Source organism: Papio anubis, chromosome 7 (assembly GCF_008728515.1).
Source record: "Papio anubis isolate 15944 chromosome 7, Panubis1.0, whole genome shotgun sequence".
Classification (NCBI taxonomy): Eukaryota; Metazoa; Chordata; class Mammalia; order Primates; family Cercopithecidae; genus Papio; species Papio anubis.
Genome location: NC_044982.1, coordinates 98,626,454 through 98,642,226, shown reverse-complemented (window position 1 = coordinate 98,642,226; position 15,773 = coordinate 98,626,454). Strand labels below are relative to the sequence as shown.

At 42.9% G+C, this 15,773-nt stretch overlaps 1 protein-coding gene across 1 annotated transcript in view; it reads left to right on the top strand.

The window, feature by feature from the left end:
• Positions 1-15,773, top strand: part of IQGAP1 (IQ motif containing GTPase activating protein 1) — a 114,525-nt gene that overhangs the window by 82,980 nt on the left and 15,772 nt on the right. Inside the window, 15 exon segments of the mRNA XM_003901391.4 lie at positions 357-527; positions 1,239-1,322; positions 1,420-1,491; positions 1,591-1,660; positions 2,017-2,225; positions 4,484-4,639; positions 4,888-5,051; positions 5,486-5,710; positions 9,761-9,901; positions 9,998-10,082; positions 11,160-11,392; positions 12,018-12,150; positions 13,805-13,866; positions 13,868-13,902; positions 15,377-15,512. Coding sequence (XP_003901440.2) covers positions 357-527; positions 1,239-1,322; positions 1,420-1,491; positions 1,591-1,660; positions 2,017-2,225; positions 4,484-4,639; positions 4,888-5,051; positions 5,486-5,710; positions 9,761-9,901; positions 9,998-10,082; positions 11,160-11,392; positions 12,018-12,150; positions 13,805-13,866; positions 13,868-13,902; positions 15,377-15,512 — 1,976 coding nt within the window.

Genomic DNA, 15,773 nt, shown 5'->3' with positions numbered 1-15,773 from the left:
TGGCACACAGCCCTGTTCCGTACCTGTCACTCTATTCTTGTCTGCAGTGACCCCAGATCAGCCAGCACAGTGCCCAGCCTAGTCAGTGTTGGATAGATGGATAAGTGAGATGACATATGAAGCAAAAGAAGATTAAGTTTTTGTTTATGATATGTTTTCTAGGTGGGAGGAGGTGTGTGAGAACAACCTGGTCCTGAAAAACAGACTTGAGGGCTTTGTTCATGTCGCGTAGCTAATGATACAGTATAGACTTAGGAAGCAGGAGTGTTAGCTTGTGTGCTGTGGATGATACTTTGAGAAAACCTGCATCCATTCTTGCCTGTAAATGTCTTTGAATGTAACCACTGCTTTTTCAGAGTTCTATCTCTGGGGTGACTGCTGCATATAACCGAGAACAGCTGTGGCTGGCTAACGAAGGCCTGATCACCAGGCTGCAGGCTCGCTGCCGTGGATACTTAGTTCGACAGGAATTCCGATCCAGGATGAATTTCCTGAAGAAACAAATCCCTGCCATCACCTGCATTCAGGTATTTCAGACCCTATCACACAGACAGCAAGCGGGCATCTAGAGCAGGGGTAATAAACGGTCAGCTGTCACCATTGACTGTCTGAGTGTGATTTTTGAGTTCTGGACTCTTAGTCTTCTCTTTTCTTTGACAGGTACCTCCTCTTTACTACCATATAACCGTAGTGCGCCTACAGGTGTTTAATGGTGGCACAGTGGCAGTTCTTGGGTACCTCTTCCTCTCTTCTTCTAAGACTATACCTTTCTGTAAGATTTGAACCCCGAGGAAAACAACTGTGGTTTTGCTTCAATGATAAGGCGGAACAATGTCCTAGAAAGAATTCTGAGTTAGGAATGATGGTTGCACTGCTACCAGACAGTGGTGAATCTCCAAGTTTGTGTCCCCATCTGTAAAAGGGGAATACCCCATTGTATCTTATCTTCCTCACTTGATTTGTTGGAAGAAGCCAGTAAATGAATCTGTATGGCTGCACTATAAAAGATGTGCAGGGCTGTGCTGACGTTGGGGAAGTAGAATGTAGCCATCGTGTTCTTCCAGTGGAGGGATGGCCCATGCCCTTGTTCCCCTGTCACTGTTGGAAGTGGTCCTTCCTAAAACTTCATCATGAAATTGTACTTGGATCATATATCAAGATGAAAGGTTTTTTTTTTTTTTTAACTTCCATTGATGCTTGGGAAGTAATATGTCCTCTGTAACATTTGATTGTTTCAGTCGCAGTGGAGAGGGTACAAGCAGAAGAAGGCATATCAAGATCGGTTAGCTTACCTGCGTTCCCACAAAGATGAAGTTGTAAAGGTATGGTAGCCTGAGCAGGGTTTCTCCATGAGGGGTGCAGGTATAACACATGTTGAGATGAAGGACTCTTCTAATTTTCAGGATCCCTTTTCCATAGATTCAGTCCCTGGCAAGGATGCACCAGGCTAGAAAGCGCTATCGAGATCGCCTGCAGTACTTCCGGGACCATGTAAGCACCCTTGGATCATACAGGCCATTAGGAGCTGCTTTGCCATATTTTTGGTAGACAGATGAACAGAGGAATTTCTTCTTCTTTTTTGTTCCTTAGATAAATGACATTATCAAAATCCAGGCTTTTATTCGGGCAAACAAAGCTCGGGATGACTACAAGACTCTCAGTGAGTAACTGGCTCCGCGTGAAGAGTTGAGGCAGTGGCTTAGAGCCACCAAGTTCAGGGTATTCTCCACAGACCTCTTTTACTGTCCTGAAGGCAAGGCTTGGGGGAGAGGGTGTGACCTGTGACATAAGTCCCTTTGCTAACATGTGGCTAGGTATCTGGTTGGCTTGTTGCGTTAACCTTTATCATAACATAGCAATAGCCTGACACAGAAGACTGCATCTGATAGTTGTCTTGGCACATCTCAAAATTAAATGTGTGTGAATAGAACTACTTTTTCAAGACAGTGCTATTTCCTGAGACATAGTACTTTTTCTGGTAACTCCATTCTTTGTCTGATGCATACTTTCTGTCAGTCAATGCTGAGGATCCTCCTATGATTGTGGTCCGAAAATTTGTCCACCTGCTGGACCAAAGTGACCAGGATTTTCAGGAGGAGCTTGACCTTATGAAGATGCGGGAAGAGGTTATCACCCTCATTCGTTCTAACCAGCAGCTGGAGAATGACCTCAATCTCATGGATATCAAAATTGGACTGCTAGTGAAAAATAAGATTACATTGCAGGTATGGCCCAGTGCCAGCGGGGTCTTGGAACACTTCATCCTGCTTTGTAACCCTTGCATTTCCCTTTCTGACTGGTGGGGAGGGTGGAGGCTGACCTTCTTCTCAGTTACTGCCATAAGCCTTTTTTTTGTTTGTTTTTTGTTTTTTTGTTTTTTTTTTGAGACGGAGTCTCGCTCTGTCGCCCAGGCTGGAGTGCAGTGGCCGGATCTCAGCTCACTGCAAGCTCCGCCTCCCGGGTTCACGCCATTCTCCGGCCTCAGCCTCCCGAGTAGCTGGGACTACAGGCGCCCGCCACCTCGCCCGGCTAGTTTTTTGTATTTCTTAATAGCGACGGGGTTTCACCCTGTTAGCCAGGATGGTCTCAATCTCCTGACCTCGTGATCCGCCCGTCTCGGCCTCCCAAAGTGCTGGGATTACAGGCTTGAGCCACCGCGCCCGGCCTTTTTTTTTTTTTTTTGACCAAATCTAACTCTGTTGCCCAGGTTGTACTGCGATGTGGTCTCAGCTCACTGCAACCTCTGCCTCCCAGGTTCAAGCGATTCTCCTCCCTCAGCCTCCTAAGTAGCTGGGATTATAGGCATGTGACACTACACCTGGCTAATGTTTTTTGTTTTTTGCTTTTTGGCTTTTTTTTTTTTTTTTTGAGACTGAGTTTCCCTCTTGTCGCTCAGGGTGGAGTGCAATGGTGTGATCTCGGCTCACTGCAACCTCTGCCTTACAGGTTCAGTGATTCTCCTGCCTCAGCCTCCCAAGTAACTGGGATTACAGGCACATACCACTACACCCTGCTAATTTTTGTATTTTTAGTGGAGGCAGCGTTTCGCCATGTTGGCCAGGCTGGTCTTGAAGTCCTGACCTCGGGTGATCCACCTGCCTCAGCTTCCCAAAGTGCTAGAATTACAGGTGTGAGCCACGGCACCCAGCTTTTTTGCATTTTTAGTAGAGACGAGGGTTTCACCATGTTGGCCAGGCTGGTCTCGAACTCCTGGCCTCAAGTGATTGAGCCACCCACCTTGGCCTCCCAAAGTGCTGTGATTACAGGCTGAGCTGCTGTGCCCGGCCATCATAAGCTTTTAAAAAGTTGTATAAGACAGGTCAGGCATGATGGCTTACACCTATAATCCCAGCACTTTGGGAGGCCGAGGAGGGCGGATCACTTGAAGCCAGGAGTTTGAGACCAGCCAGGCCAACATGGTAAAACCCTGTCTCTACTAAAAATATAAAAAATTAGCTGGACATGGTAGTACATGCCTGTAATTTCAGCTACTCAGGAGGCTGAGGTGGAAGAATCCCTTGAACCTGGGAGGCAGAGGTTGCAGTGAGCCAAGATTGCACCACTGCACTCCAGACTGGGTGACAGAGTGAAACTCTGTCTCAAAAAAAAAAAAATTATCTAAGACATAAAACAATTTAATAGACAAAATTTAGATAGAGAAAAGAAGATAAATGTCTTCCCCTAATTTCACCTACCCCAGTGATTTTGTATCTTACATTCTTACTTCATATTAAAGGATAAGACTCTTTCGCTATGATAAGTAGTCAAAAAAAATTTTTTTTTTTTTTTGAAACAGAGTTTCCCTCTGTACCCCAGGCTGGAGTGCAGTGGCATGATCATGAGTCACTGCAACCTCAACCTCCTAGGCTCAAGTGATTCTCCCACTTCAGCCTCTCAAGTAGCTAGGACAACAGGTGTACACCACCACGCCTGGCAAATTATATTTTTATAAGAGGTAGGGTCTCTTTGTGTTGTCCAGGCTGGTCTCAAAACTCCTGGGCTCAAGTGATCCTCCTGCTTCAGCCTCCCAAAGTGCTGGGATTACAGGTGTGAGCCACTGCACCCAGCCGTAAGTATTATTTTTAACAGTAGCATAATAGATTTTTAGAAAATAATACTATAATTTACCTCTTTTTCCCCTAGTATTTGACATTTAGGTTGTTTTCCAAGCATTTATTATAAATAACATTGCAATTATTGTTTCAGTATATATGTAGCTATTATTTTTATAATAGATTGCTAGAAGTTGGTTTCCCAATTCAGTGGACATTCTTGTGGCTCAGGTTCTTTGTTGGAACATAGGAATGGATTTGATTGGTATACTGAAAACAGGATAAAGGGTAGTGATTTTAAAATATTCGGTGGGAATCTGCCAGTGCAGTAGACCTTCATGTGAGTTTGCATGTGCTACAAAACCTTTCCTCAATGCCCAGAGGTTCATCTTTGAAGGCTTTCTGATCTATGTATTGATTTTTGTTTACAGGATGTGGTTTCCCACAGTAAAAAACTTACCAAAAAAAATAAGGAACAGTTGTCTGATATGATGATGATAAATAAACAGAAGGGAGGTCTCAAGGCTTTGAGCAAGGAGAAGAGAGAGAAGTTGGAAGCTTACCAGCACCTGTTTTATTTATTGCAAGTAAGTGGCTCCTGGAATCAGTGTTATAAAAATTTAGTGAATTTGTTTTTCCACACGAAAGCCTTACCCATTGATCTCTCTGGAAATATTTTTGAATTCCACTGAGGGGCGAGTGACGGGCACTGTAATACGTTAATTTATTAATTTTTTTCTCATATATATTCTAGTCCTTCAATTTTAAATAATTGAATATACCTTGCCAGCCTTTATATTACCTACAGATGACTTATCCCTTGGTTTTATTTCAGACCAATCCCACCTATCTGGCCAAGCTAATTTTTCAGATGCCCCAGAACAAGTCCACCAAGTTCATGGACTCTGTAATCTTCACACTCTACAACTACGCATCCAACCAGCGAGAAGAGTACCTGCTCCTGCGGCTCTTTAAGACAGCGCTTCAAGAGGAAATCAAGTATGAACAGATTTCTTAAGGGCATAGGCCCCTTCCCACTAACACAGGGGCTCCCAGCTTGAGATTCATGCCTTCCTGATCTTTTCTTGATCTCGATTAATTTATGAAAAATACTTACTCTAAAGAAGCATCTAATTTTTAAATAACTGATATAAAATCTTGCTGCTTCTAAGGAAGGGATAAGTTAATTTTAGGAACATTCTGTATTAAGGTATAATTTCAAAAAGTGATCTGAACAGGAAGATTTCACATTTTTATCTAGTAACGGACCTAATCATGACCGTGATTGAGTGTACAGCTGCGGGAATGTTCTGTGAGTGCCGGGGAGTGTTTCAAGAGAAACCGTTTCAGGGAGATAGGATCTTTAAGCAGGAAGGATCTTTTAAGTTGATGGATTCTGTGACAAGTTTAAATTTTTATCTGATGTTTTATAGGTCGAAGGTAGATCAGATTCAAGAGATTGTCACAGGAAATCCTACGGTTATTAAAATGGTTGTAAGTTTCAACCGTGGTGCGCGTGGCCAGAATGCCCTGAGACAGATCTTGGCCCCAGTCGTGAAGGAAATTATGGATGACAAATCTCTCAACATCAAAACTGACCCTGTGGATATTTACAAATCTTGGGTTAATCAGATGGAGTCTCAGACAGGAGAGGCAAGGTATGTTAACCATAATAACACTTTTCTTTCAATTTGTTATTTTCTTTCCTGCTTTTTTCCCCTCTCTTTATTTATAAACTAATATTAGTTTAAATAATTTTTCTTTTCTTTCTTTTTTTTTTTTTTTTGAGACAGAGTTTCACTCTTGTCACCCAGGCTGGAGTGCAGTGGCACAATCTCGGCTCACTGCAGCCTCCACCTCCTGGGTCTAAGCAATTCTCATGCCCCAACCTCCTGAGTAACTGGGATTACAGTCGCACGCTACCACCCCTGTCTACTTTTTGTATTTTTAGTAGAGAAAGGGTTTCGCCATGTTGGCCAGACTGGTCTCGAACTTCTGATCTCAAGCAATCTATCTGCCTCGGCCTCCCAAAGTGCTGGGATTACAGCCGTGAGCCACCACACCCAGCCTGAAATAGTTTTTCTTTAGAAAACTCTGCTTTATAAGTTGTTGACCTGGTAATAAACGCACTTATTTAGCAAATATTTATTGAGTACTTACTGTGTGCCAGGCATTGTGTTAGAGATGTGTACAGTAATGCAAGAATGAGTGAAACAGACATGCTCCCTGCCCTCTCTTCATAGTTCATTGGGTGGAAGAGACACCAACCAGATACATAAAAATAAAAGCATAATTAAACATTGAGGAAAGTTTTATGAAGTAGGGTTCTGTAATAGAGACTTTATAAGAGGGAACTAACATAAGGTGGTTAGGGAAAGCCTATCCCAGAAGATAAAATTTCATTTAGCTGAGGTCCAAAGGCTAAGATGAACCCAGCCTTATTAAGAGCTAGGTGCAGTGTTCATGTCTGAACACTCTAAGGTGGAGGGTGTAGACTTAAAAGGACCTGGCATAACTAGGGATGTGGTTGAATGAGAAGGTTCATATAGATTGGGTGAGATCACTGTGTTTTAATAAAGGAAAAAGAAAATGGTGTGGGGTGAGCTGCCCTGAAATATCGAGAGTTGGGCTAATTAAATTAACATATTACAGGAGATAACTGAGCTAGGGCCATAGCATAACCACCAACATTAATTGATCTAAAGCAAAAGTGTGCCAATCAAATATGGGTAATGCTGGGGAAAGGGAGTTCAGAATGCCAAAATGTTTCTGGTTTTATTCATCTTGGGTGAGGACCCAGAGGGGTGGGAAATGGAGGTGTGAGCAGCATGGTCTGTTGTGGTTTCTTCTTGTTGTTGTGGAGTAGGGTTAGATCATGCATGAAGCTCTCTGGGCATAGGCGGAGTAGCAGCTCTCCACACCATTGTTATTCAAAGTGTGGTTTGCACACCAGTAATGGAAAATCAGCTGTGCACACTGTTTAGTTCAACTGATACTTTTTTTTCATAGCAAGATTTTCTTAATGAAGGAAGCAATGTATTGATTTATATTCTGACTCATTCTCTTTATCTTGTCTTTGATCAGTTTGTAGACTGGCACTGGTCCACACTTTGAATAACACCATTCTACATCATTCTACTTTCCATTTACCTGGATGCCAGGCAAACAGGGAGGTGTACCCTGGGTGGAGAACAGAACATTCTGCTGACTCCTTGAAAGGGCTTATCTTGCCAGGCGTGATGGCTCACGCCTGTAATCCCAACACTTTGGGAGGCTGAGGCAGGAGGATTGCTTGAGCTCAGGAGTTTGAGACCAGCCTGGGCAACATAGGAATACCTTGTCCCTACTTAAAAAAAAAAAAAATTAGCTGGGCATGGTTGTGCACACCTGTAGTTCGACCTGTTCCAAAGGCTGAGGCAGGAGGATCGGTTGAGCATGGGAGGTTGAGGCTGCAGTGTGCCTTGATGGCACCACTGCACTCCATCCTAGGTTGACAAAAAAAGAAAGAAAGGGCTTATCCTTATTAGGAATCATTTGGCATCTGATTGGTTCTCAGTGCCATGTAGGTCTGTTATCAGGACTCAGATCATTGCAAAGGTCTTTTTAACTTTTTTGCTTGCATACCTGAGGCCTGCACATCCAGGAATGTGGTCAGCCAAGTGCAATACTTGTCTGGGAAGTTTTGCCTGCAACCCAGGGCATTCCTTACCGATAGCCCCATATACACCGGCTCAGGGCTTCTAAGTTATTTCCTCTGACGGTCCATGAGTCAGTCATTTTTAGATCCAAAGCCTGCTGAACATTTCAGGATTGGTTTTCTTGTGGGTACCTATGGGAAACTGGTCTTATTTTGCCTTTCATAAAATGGAAATTGAGCCAGGCATGGTGGCATGCACTGGTAGTCCCAGTTGCGCAGGAGGCCAAGACAGGAGGATTGCTTGAGCCCAGGAGTTTGAGTGCTGCCTGGGCGACATAGACCCCATATCTTAAAAAAAAAAGGAAATTGATTTGAACTCTTTTTAAGATACCAGTGACTATGAGGTGTGGTGATGTGGTGGGGATCTGTCCTGCAGGTAAGCGTCACAGGTCCCTTAGCTTTCTTCTTTTACTTCAGCCACAATACATGTAGCAAACTGGAATCTTGTCACCTCTTGGGAATGTTCTTTCCTAAAAATCTCAGAAAGTTAATATTCTGTTCTATCACCAATGTTTTTTAGCATATTGATTCCCTTGCTGGTTACTACTTTTGAAAATCATATAAATAATAAAATATATAATATTCTTTATTGTAAGTTCCATGTATTTATTTATTTCTCATAGAATGTTTCTGTTGATTTTTGCAGAATTCTTGTATTCATAGCCTACCTATTTTAAATTAGCCATGCTGTGACAAATGAAGAAGGGTATTCCTATCTACTTGTATTTTTCTTTTGTTGTTGTTGAGACAGAGTCTCGCTTTGTTGCTCAGGCTGGAGTGCAATGGTGTGATCTTGGCTCACCGCAACTTCTGCCTCCCGGGTTCAAGTGATTCTCCTGCCTCAGCCTCCTGAGTAGCTGGGATTACAGGCATGCATGCGCCTCCATGCCCGGCTAGTTTTTATATTTATAGTAGAGATGGAGTTTCTCCATGTTGGCCAGACTGGTCTCAAACTCCTGACCTCAGGTGATCTACCCACCTCCGCCTCCCAAAGTGTTGGGATCACAGGCGTGAGCCACCACACCTGGCCTCTGCTTGTATTTTCTAAGGCTGCCATAACACATCACCTCAAATTTGGTGGCTTAAAACAACCAAAATTCATTGTCTCACAATTGTGGAGGCCAGAAATCTGAAACCATTATCATGAAGTCGAGGTGCTGGAAGAGCCATACTCCCTGCAGAGGCTCTAGTGGAAACTGTTTCTTGACTCTTACAGCTTGTGGTGACTGTTGACATCCCTCAACTTGTGGCTGTGTGGTTCCAGCCTCTGCCTTTGTGGTCGCATTGCCTTCTCTTCCCCTTCTGTGTGTACCAAAGCTCTCTCTGCCTTTTTTTTTTTTTTTTTTTGAGACAAGGTCTTGCTCAAGCAATCCTCCCACCTCAACCTTCCTAGTAGCTGGGAATGCTAGTGTGTGCTGCTGTTCCTGGCGTAGCGCTCCTATCTTTGAAGACCTCCCTCTGGTTTCTAGCAAAGTCCAGATTTGTCAGTATCATATACAGGGTCTGCCATGGCCTGCTCCCTGTCTGCTTTTCCACTCTCATTTCTCCTGTCTCCCTTTCCTTCCTAGAAGACTCTTCCTCTCCCGTTTTCTTGCGTTCAAGCATCCCTTCCTTTTGGAAGCCTTCCTTCCTTTTTCCATTCTGAGTTGAAGCCCTTTCCCTATGGTCCTGTAGCACTTTTGGTGAACTGATTTACAGCAGAATAGGTTTATAATCATTTGTTTGTGTGTCACTCCCACCAGACTGTAAAAGACTCAAGAGAAGGTATCATGTCGTGTATAACTTTTATTCCCAAATGCCTATTATTGTGCCTGGCACACAATTCAGGCACCTGATTCACAGTTAAAAACCTGAGTTCAGATTCTAGCCTTATCACTTACCAGCCCTGTGAGCATGAGCTTAAGCTATCTAATATTTCTGTGTCTTTCAGTTTGTGAAAGATAAGACACTTGCTTCAGGCTGTTCCTGGCTGTTAGTCTAACATAGTTGGGTATAATTTCTCTCTTCCCAGCAAACTGCCCTATGATGTGACCCCTGAGCAGGCGCTAGCTCATGAAGAAGTGAAGACACGGCTAGACAGCTCCATCAGGAACATGCGGGCTGTGACAGACAAGTTTCTCTCAGCCATTGTCAGCTCTGTGGACAAAATCCCGTGAGTGCCATCAGTTGTCATGACCCCCAGTAGAGCCCAGCAGTAAGTGCCTTTCTGCTCCTTGGCCCTTCTCACTAAGTTTTGTCCATCCCGCAGTTATGGGATGCGCTTCATTGCCAAAGTGCTGAAGGACTCGTTGCATGAGAAGTTCCCTGATGCTGGTGAGGATGAGCTGCTGAAGGTAAGAATCTCATAGCCGGCAGACTCCTGCCCTTTGAGGACAAAGCTATAAAAGCAGGACTGACCGTAGATCATTACTAACTGCCTAAGTGTAGGTTCTGGCAGTAGCTTGCCATTGATTGTGAGCTTTTGAAAACAATTGTAATTGGTAAATGATACCTCTCTTAGGATGAAACACTTCCTATAGTTTGGCGCACAAACATCAAACAAGTAGAAAGATGGATTTTTCCTGTTTTCAGATGAGTTTCTTTGAGTCCTGTCTTTTCGCTGTAGTATTGTTCCCTCTGCTGGTGACCTGGCAAATAGTAGCAAGCACAATTATTTCTGCTAAGGCTGTTGCTGATAACTCTTTCTTACTCAGCTGTGCTCTTCTCTTTTCTTTTTTTTTAATCTGAATGCTTTTTTCTTCTCTCTCCTAGTTCTGTGCTTTCCTACAGTGAGGCCTCGATTCTAGACTTTCTGTTCAGGTGAATTAATTTTATTTCTTCTGAATGAAACTCTAGGGGAAATGCTGTGACTGTCCCTGAATTCTTCTGTGGAACAGATGTGTGTTAAGTGAATTTAATTTCAGAGGCATGAACTTAGCCTTTGAAGTCTGCAGCATGAGAATGTTGGGAGGTGGGGTTACTCTATGCTGATTGGGTCATGTTAAGGAATTTAGCTATGTTTGTTAGCTTTTTATAAGGAAAACCCATCTACATGAAAGTACAAAGTGCATGTGGGTGACACCAGCCTTATTTGCTACCATGATATGTGAACAAAAGATATCCTGAAATACTTAATAACAGACTTTAAGTGTATCATTTTTACCTTCTGAATCTGCTCTTTCATTAACTACTGGCAGTAGTTTTCAGTTCTGTTCTCATTGTTTTCCTGTATTGAACAAAGGGATATTTCATTTAGTTCCAGGCCATGAGAAAGAGTGTGTATATGTGCATGCGTGCATGTGTGTATGTATTTTTTATTTATTTTTTACTCATAGGACTGCATTTTCTGCTTTTCTTTGCTAGCAAAGTCATTTGTGGCTTACTTGGTGATATGTCTTTTAATACCCATCTTTCTGTTTCATCTGTTCCAGATTATTGGTAACTTGCTTTATTATCGATACATGAATCCAGCCATTGTTGCTCCTGATGCCTTTGACATCATTGACCTGTCGGCAGGAGGCCAGCTTACCACAGACCAACGCCGAAATCTGGGCTCCATTGCAAAAATGCTTCAGCATGCTGCTTCTAATAAGATGTTTCTGGGAGATAATGCCCACTTAAGCATCATTAATGAATATCTTTCCCAGTCCTACCAGAAATTCAGGTAAGGGGAAAGGCACAAGTGCTTAAGAGAGTCTTTGGATGTATTTTTATCATTGAGGGGAAAGATAAGATTAAAAACCACCCCTCACTTTCCCTGACTGCCATATTGTAGAAGACATGTTTGATGTGCCCGGGACTCCAGAAGATGATCGATTTACTTTGAAGAGAATTTTCATATGAAATACATAGTAGTTAACACTTATGAAATAGATAGTAGTTAACATAAAAATAATGATGATTATGCATTTAGTACGTTACCTTGTAATCAGAGAAGAATTGGAGAATGCTTTTAATTTTTGTAAATTAACATCTAGTTTTGAATGCTTCAGAGCACTGTCTTAGAGATAGAATTGGTTCTCCTAATGGTGCCTGAGAACAGTTTTAAATCATGGTGCAATGGTTCTTAAGGATAAAACTAAAACTACAAACTAGGTGGAGAAAGAAGTTATTAGAGCCAGTATCCCAAGGTTGTCAAGCACAGCAAACACACAGCACTTTCTCTTGAAGTAACTATATTGACTGGCTTCTGTTTGCACTCATTGTGTGAGAGGTTTGTGAAATGTCCTCTTGCCAACTTCTCATGCGTATGTCCCTTTTTGGGGGGCTGCTTCCTGTGCTTATTTCAGACGGTTTTTCCAAACTGCTTGTGATGTCCCAGAGCTTCAGGATAAATTTAATGTGGATGAGTACTCTGATTTAGTAACCCTCACCAAACCAGTAATCTACATTTCCATTGGTGAAATCATCAACACCCACACTGTAAGTATTTTTCTTTAATTACTTAATTTCATTGTCCTTAATTATTATCCCTGGCTGCTGGTTATCATCTCTGGTAGCCAGGTGTCTCACCTTCCTGTGATCTAACTGACAGTGCATCTCCTTGATGTCTCTTTTTTTTGCTTGTTATTCTTTTATTTATTTAGAAATGGAGTCTCACTCTGTCGCCCAGGCTGGAGTGCAGTGGTGCAATCTCGGCTCACTGCAAGCTCCACCTCCTGGGTTCACGCCATTCTCCTGCCTTAGCCTCCTGAGTAGCTGGGACTACAGGCGCCCGTCACCACGCCTGGCTAATTTTTTGTATTTTTAGTAGAGACGGGCTTTCACTGTGTTAGCCAGCATGGTGTCAATATCCTGACCTCATGATCCACCCACCTCGGCCTCCCAAAGTGCTGGGATTACAGGCTTGAGCCACCACGCCCGGCCTTTTGCTTCTTACTCTTAACAATATCTACTGCTAGGTTTCTAAAATGTCTTCCCAGGCCATCTGCATCAGAATCCTATGGGCTGGTAGTTAAAAATGAAGTTTCCTGGACACCGCCCAGGCCTACTGAATCAGAATCCCACTGAATTGATCTAGTACTTTGATAAAATAGTGCTTTTACTCTTCTTTCTTTTTACCCCAGCCCTCTGTGTTATTTTTCTAACATGATCTAGAATACTAGCTTCTTTCTCTGTGTAGCCTTGGAGTGGATTTTTCCCTTGGAAGCTGGAGTTCCATGTTTCTTCAGATTTTTCAAATCATTTTTTCCCCTCTGGGGACATGGACATGTAAAACAGGAACAAGGACATGTGTGAAAATGTAAATGAAATTTCAGGTTACTGTCATTTCTGAGGGCATCACTGGGGATAATGGCACCTTGAAGGCTTTGTTGAGTGCTCCTACAATAATTATAACATTGATTTGGTATACTTTTCTCTGAATTACATCATGTCATGCACTGGAAACATTAAGTAAAAGTCTGCATGTGACTTATTTGAACTGGTAGTAGGGTACATTGATGACTTTGGGTATTGAACTTTGAGTTTCAATGTTTTGTGTTTTTTGTTTGTTTTGTTTTGTTTTGTTTTTTTTTTGAGATGGAATCTTGCTCTGTCATTCAGGGGCTGAGTGCAGTGGCTAACTGCTCACTGCAGCCTCCACCTTACCAAGTTCAAGCAATTCGCCTGCCTCAGCCTCCCTAGTAGCTGGGATTACAGGTGTGCACCACCATGCCCGGCTAATTTTTGTATTTTTAGTAGAGACAGGGTGTCATCATGTTGTCCAGGCTGGTCTTGAACTCCTGACCTCAGGTGATCCACCCACCTTGGCTTCTCAAAATGCTGAATTTACAGACATGAGCCACCACGCCCAGCCACAGTGTTCTTTCTTACACAGGGCACATTTGAGTCCTTTAAGGCCATGAGATTAAGAGAGTACCAGTATTTCCTCTTCTTACATCATAACAAGTCATTCAACAGAGCCCAGTGTGGTGCTTTATATATCATATTGTTTATTTGGGTTGATTTGCTTGTTGTTTCTTTGAATATAGGAACTTTGTTGGAATCTCTTTGTGCAGATTATTGTTAGGCGTTCTAGGGAGGGATGAGCTGGAGAGTTGAATGTATAAATGGAGTTGATCATTGGTGTTTGCAGCTCCTGTTGGATCACCAGGATGCCATTGTTCTGAGCAATGATCCATCCATCGAAGCTGTTGATCTACCTCAAGGTGCCCACCATCGAGTCCCTGATAGGTAAAGTTCTAACTTTTTTTTTTTTTTGAAATAGAGTCTCACTGTGTCACCCAGGCTGGAGTGCAGTGGCCAGATCTCAGCTCACTGCAAGCCCGCCTCCGGTTTACTTATCTCTCCTGCCTCAGCCTCCCAGTAGCTGGGACTACAGGCTGCTCACCACCTCGCCTCAAGGTTTTTGGTATTTTTTTAGTAGAGATGGGGTTTCACCGTGTTAGGCAGGATGGTCTCGATCTCCTGACCTCGTGATCCGCCCGTCTCGGCCTCCCAAAGTGCTGGAATTACAGGCTTGAGCCACCATGCCTGGCCTTAAAGTTCTGACTTTTGCCTGGAAGGTCAAAGGGGAACATGACAGAAAAGTGTAATTGTCACCTCCTCTGTTTTTTGCACTATACCAAACTCTGGATATACATTGAGAAATAAAATAGATGTGATCCTGATAGTTTCGTAAGAGACAAAACAAAAACAACAACAACAAAAAAAAAAGCCCAGATGTGATCACTATCTATAAGGAACTGGAGACAGAGGAAGAGATCATTTTAAATACAGATACATACTGCCAGCGTGTGTTTAAAAAAAAAAAAAAAAAAAAATTGCAGATACACAAATAATTACATAACTATAAATTAAAAGTCCTTTAAAGGAAATAATTTTTTTTGTTTGTTTGTTGTGAGACAGGGTCTCCCTCTGTTGCCCAGGCTACAATACAGTGGTGCAGTCATAGCTCACTGCAGCCTCAAATTCCTAGGCTCAAATGATCCCTCCTGAGTTTTGCTTTTGTTTTGTTTTTGTTTTTGAGACGGGAGTCTCGCTTCTGTAGCCCAGGCTGGAGTGCAGTGGCCGGATCTCAGCTCACTGCAAGCCCTCGGGCCTCGGGTCCACGCCATTCTTCCTGCTCTCAGCCCTGGCAGCTGGGACTAAGGTGGCTCACCACCTCGGGCCTGGCTAGCTTTTATTTTTAGTAGAGACAGGGTTTCATTCTGCAGCTAGCCAGGATGGTCTCACCCTGACCTCGGGTGGATCCACCCACCTCAGCCTCCCAAAGTGCTGGGATTACAGGCTTGAGCCACCGCGCCTGGCCCCTGTTTTTTGTTTTAATAGAGATGGGGTCTCACTATGTTGCCCAGGCTGGTCTCGAACTCCTGGCCTCAAGCCATCCTCCTCCTTTAGCCTTTCAAAGTGCTGGGATTGCAGGCCTGAGCCACTGCACCCAGCCAGAAAGAATGCTTTGAGAGAGAATTGTGAAATTGTAATGTTGAAATAATTTCTTAAACATTTATGAAGTTATTATGGATCCTTTGCCTTTATCATTTGGCATAATATCTTATTTCTCAGTAAAAGTTGTTCTCGTCACACTGTACATGTTAGGTGATTCAAGTATTTTCTTAGACTTGCATCATCTTTTTAATTTGTATTATTTCCCCCCCAATATCTCCTCTTTATTACACTGACTCTTTCCACCCTCCCAAAACTTCAGGGGAAAGCTCTGGCAATTTAAACGACCCAAATAAGGAGGCACTGGCTAAGACAGAAGTGTCTCTCACCCTGACCAACAAGTTCGATGTGCCTGGAGATGAGAATGCAGAAATGGATGCTCGAACCATCTTACTGAAGTGAGTATCAAAAGTAGGAAGAATGAAATGAATGTAATCCAAAGGTTTCTTGACCTTTGGAGAGGAACCTGCTGGGTCATACCTGAAATGACCATCCTGACCTCTCATACTTTTCATAATCCCAGTCACCAATCACCTCGCATATTGTACTTGGCACAGGATTTTTCTGCCTTATTTTGCTAATATGCTACAATGAAATGTAAATCTTGGAAATCCTAACCCTTGTACCTACTTATGGTATGGTTGGGTAAATAAGCCTAG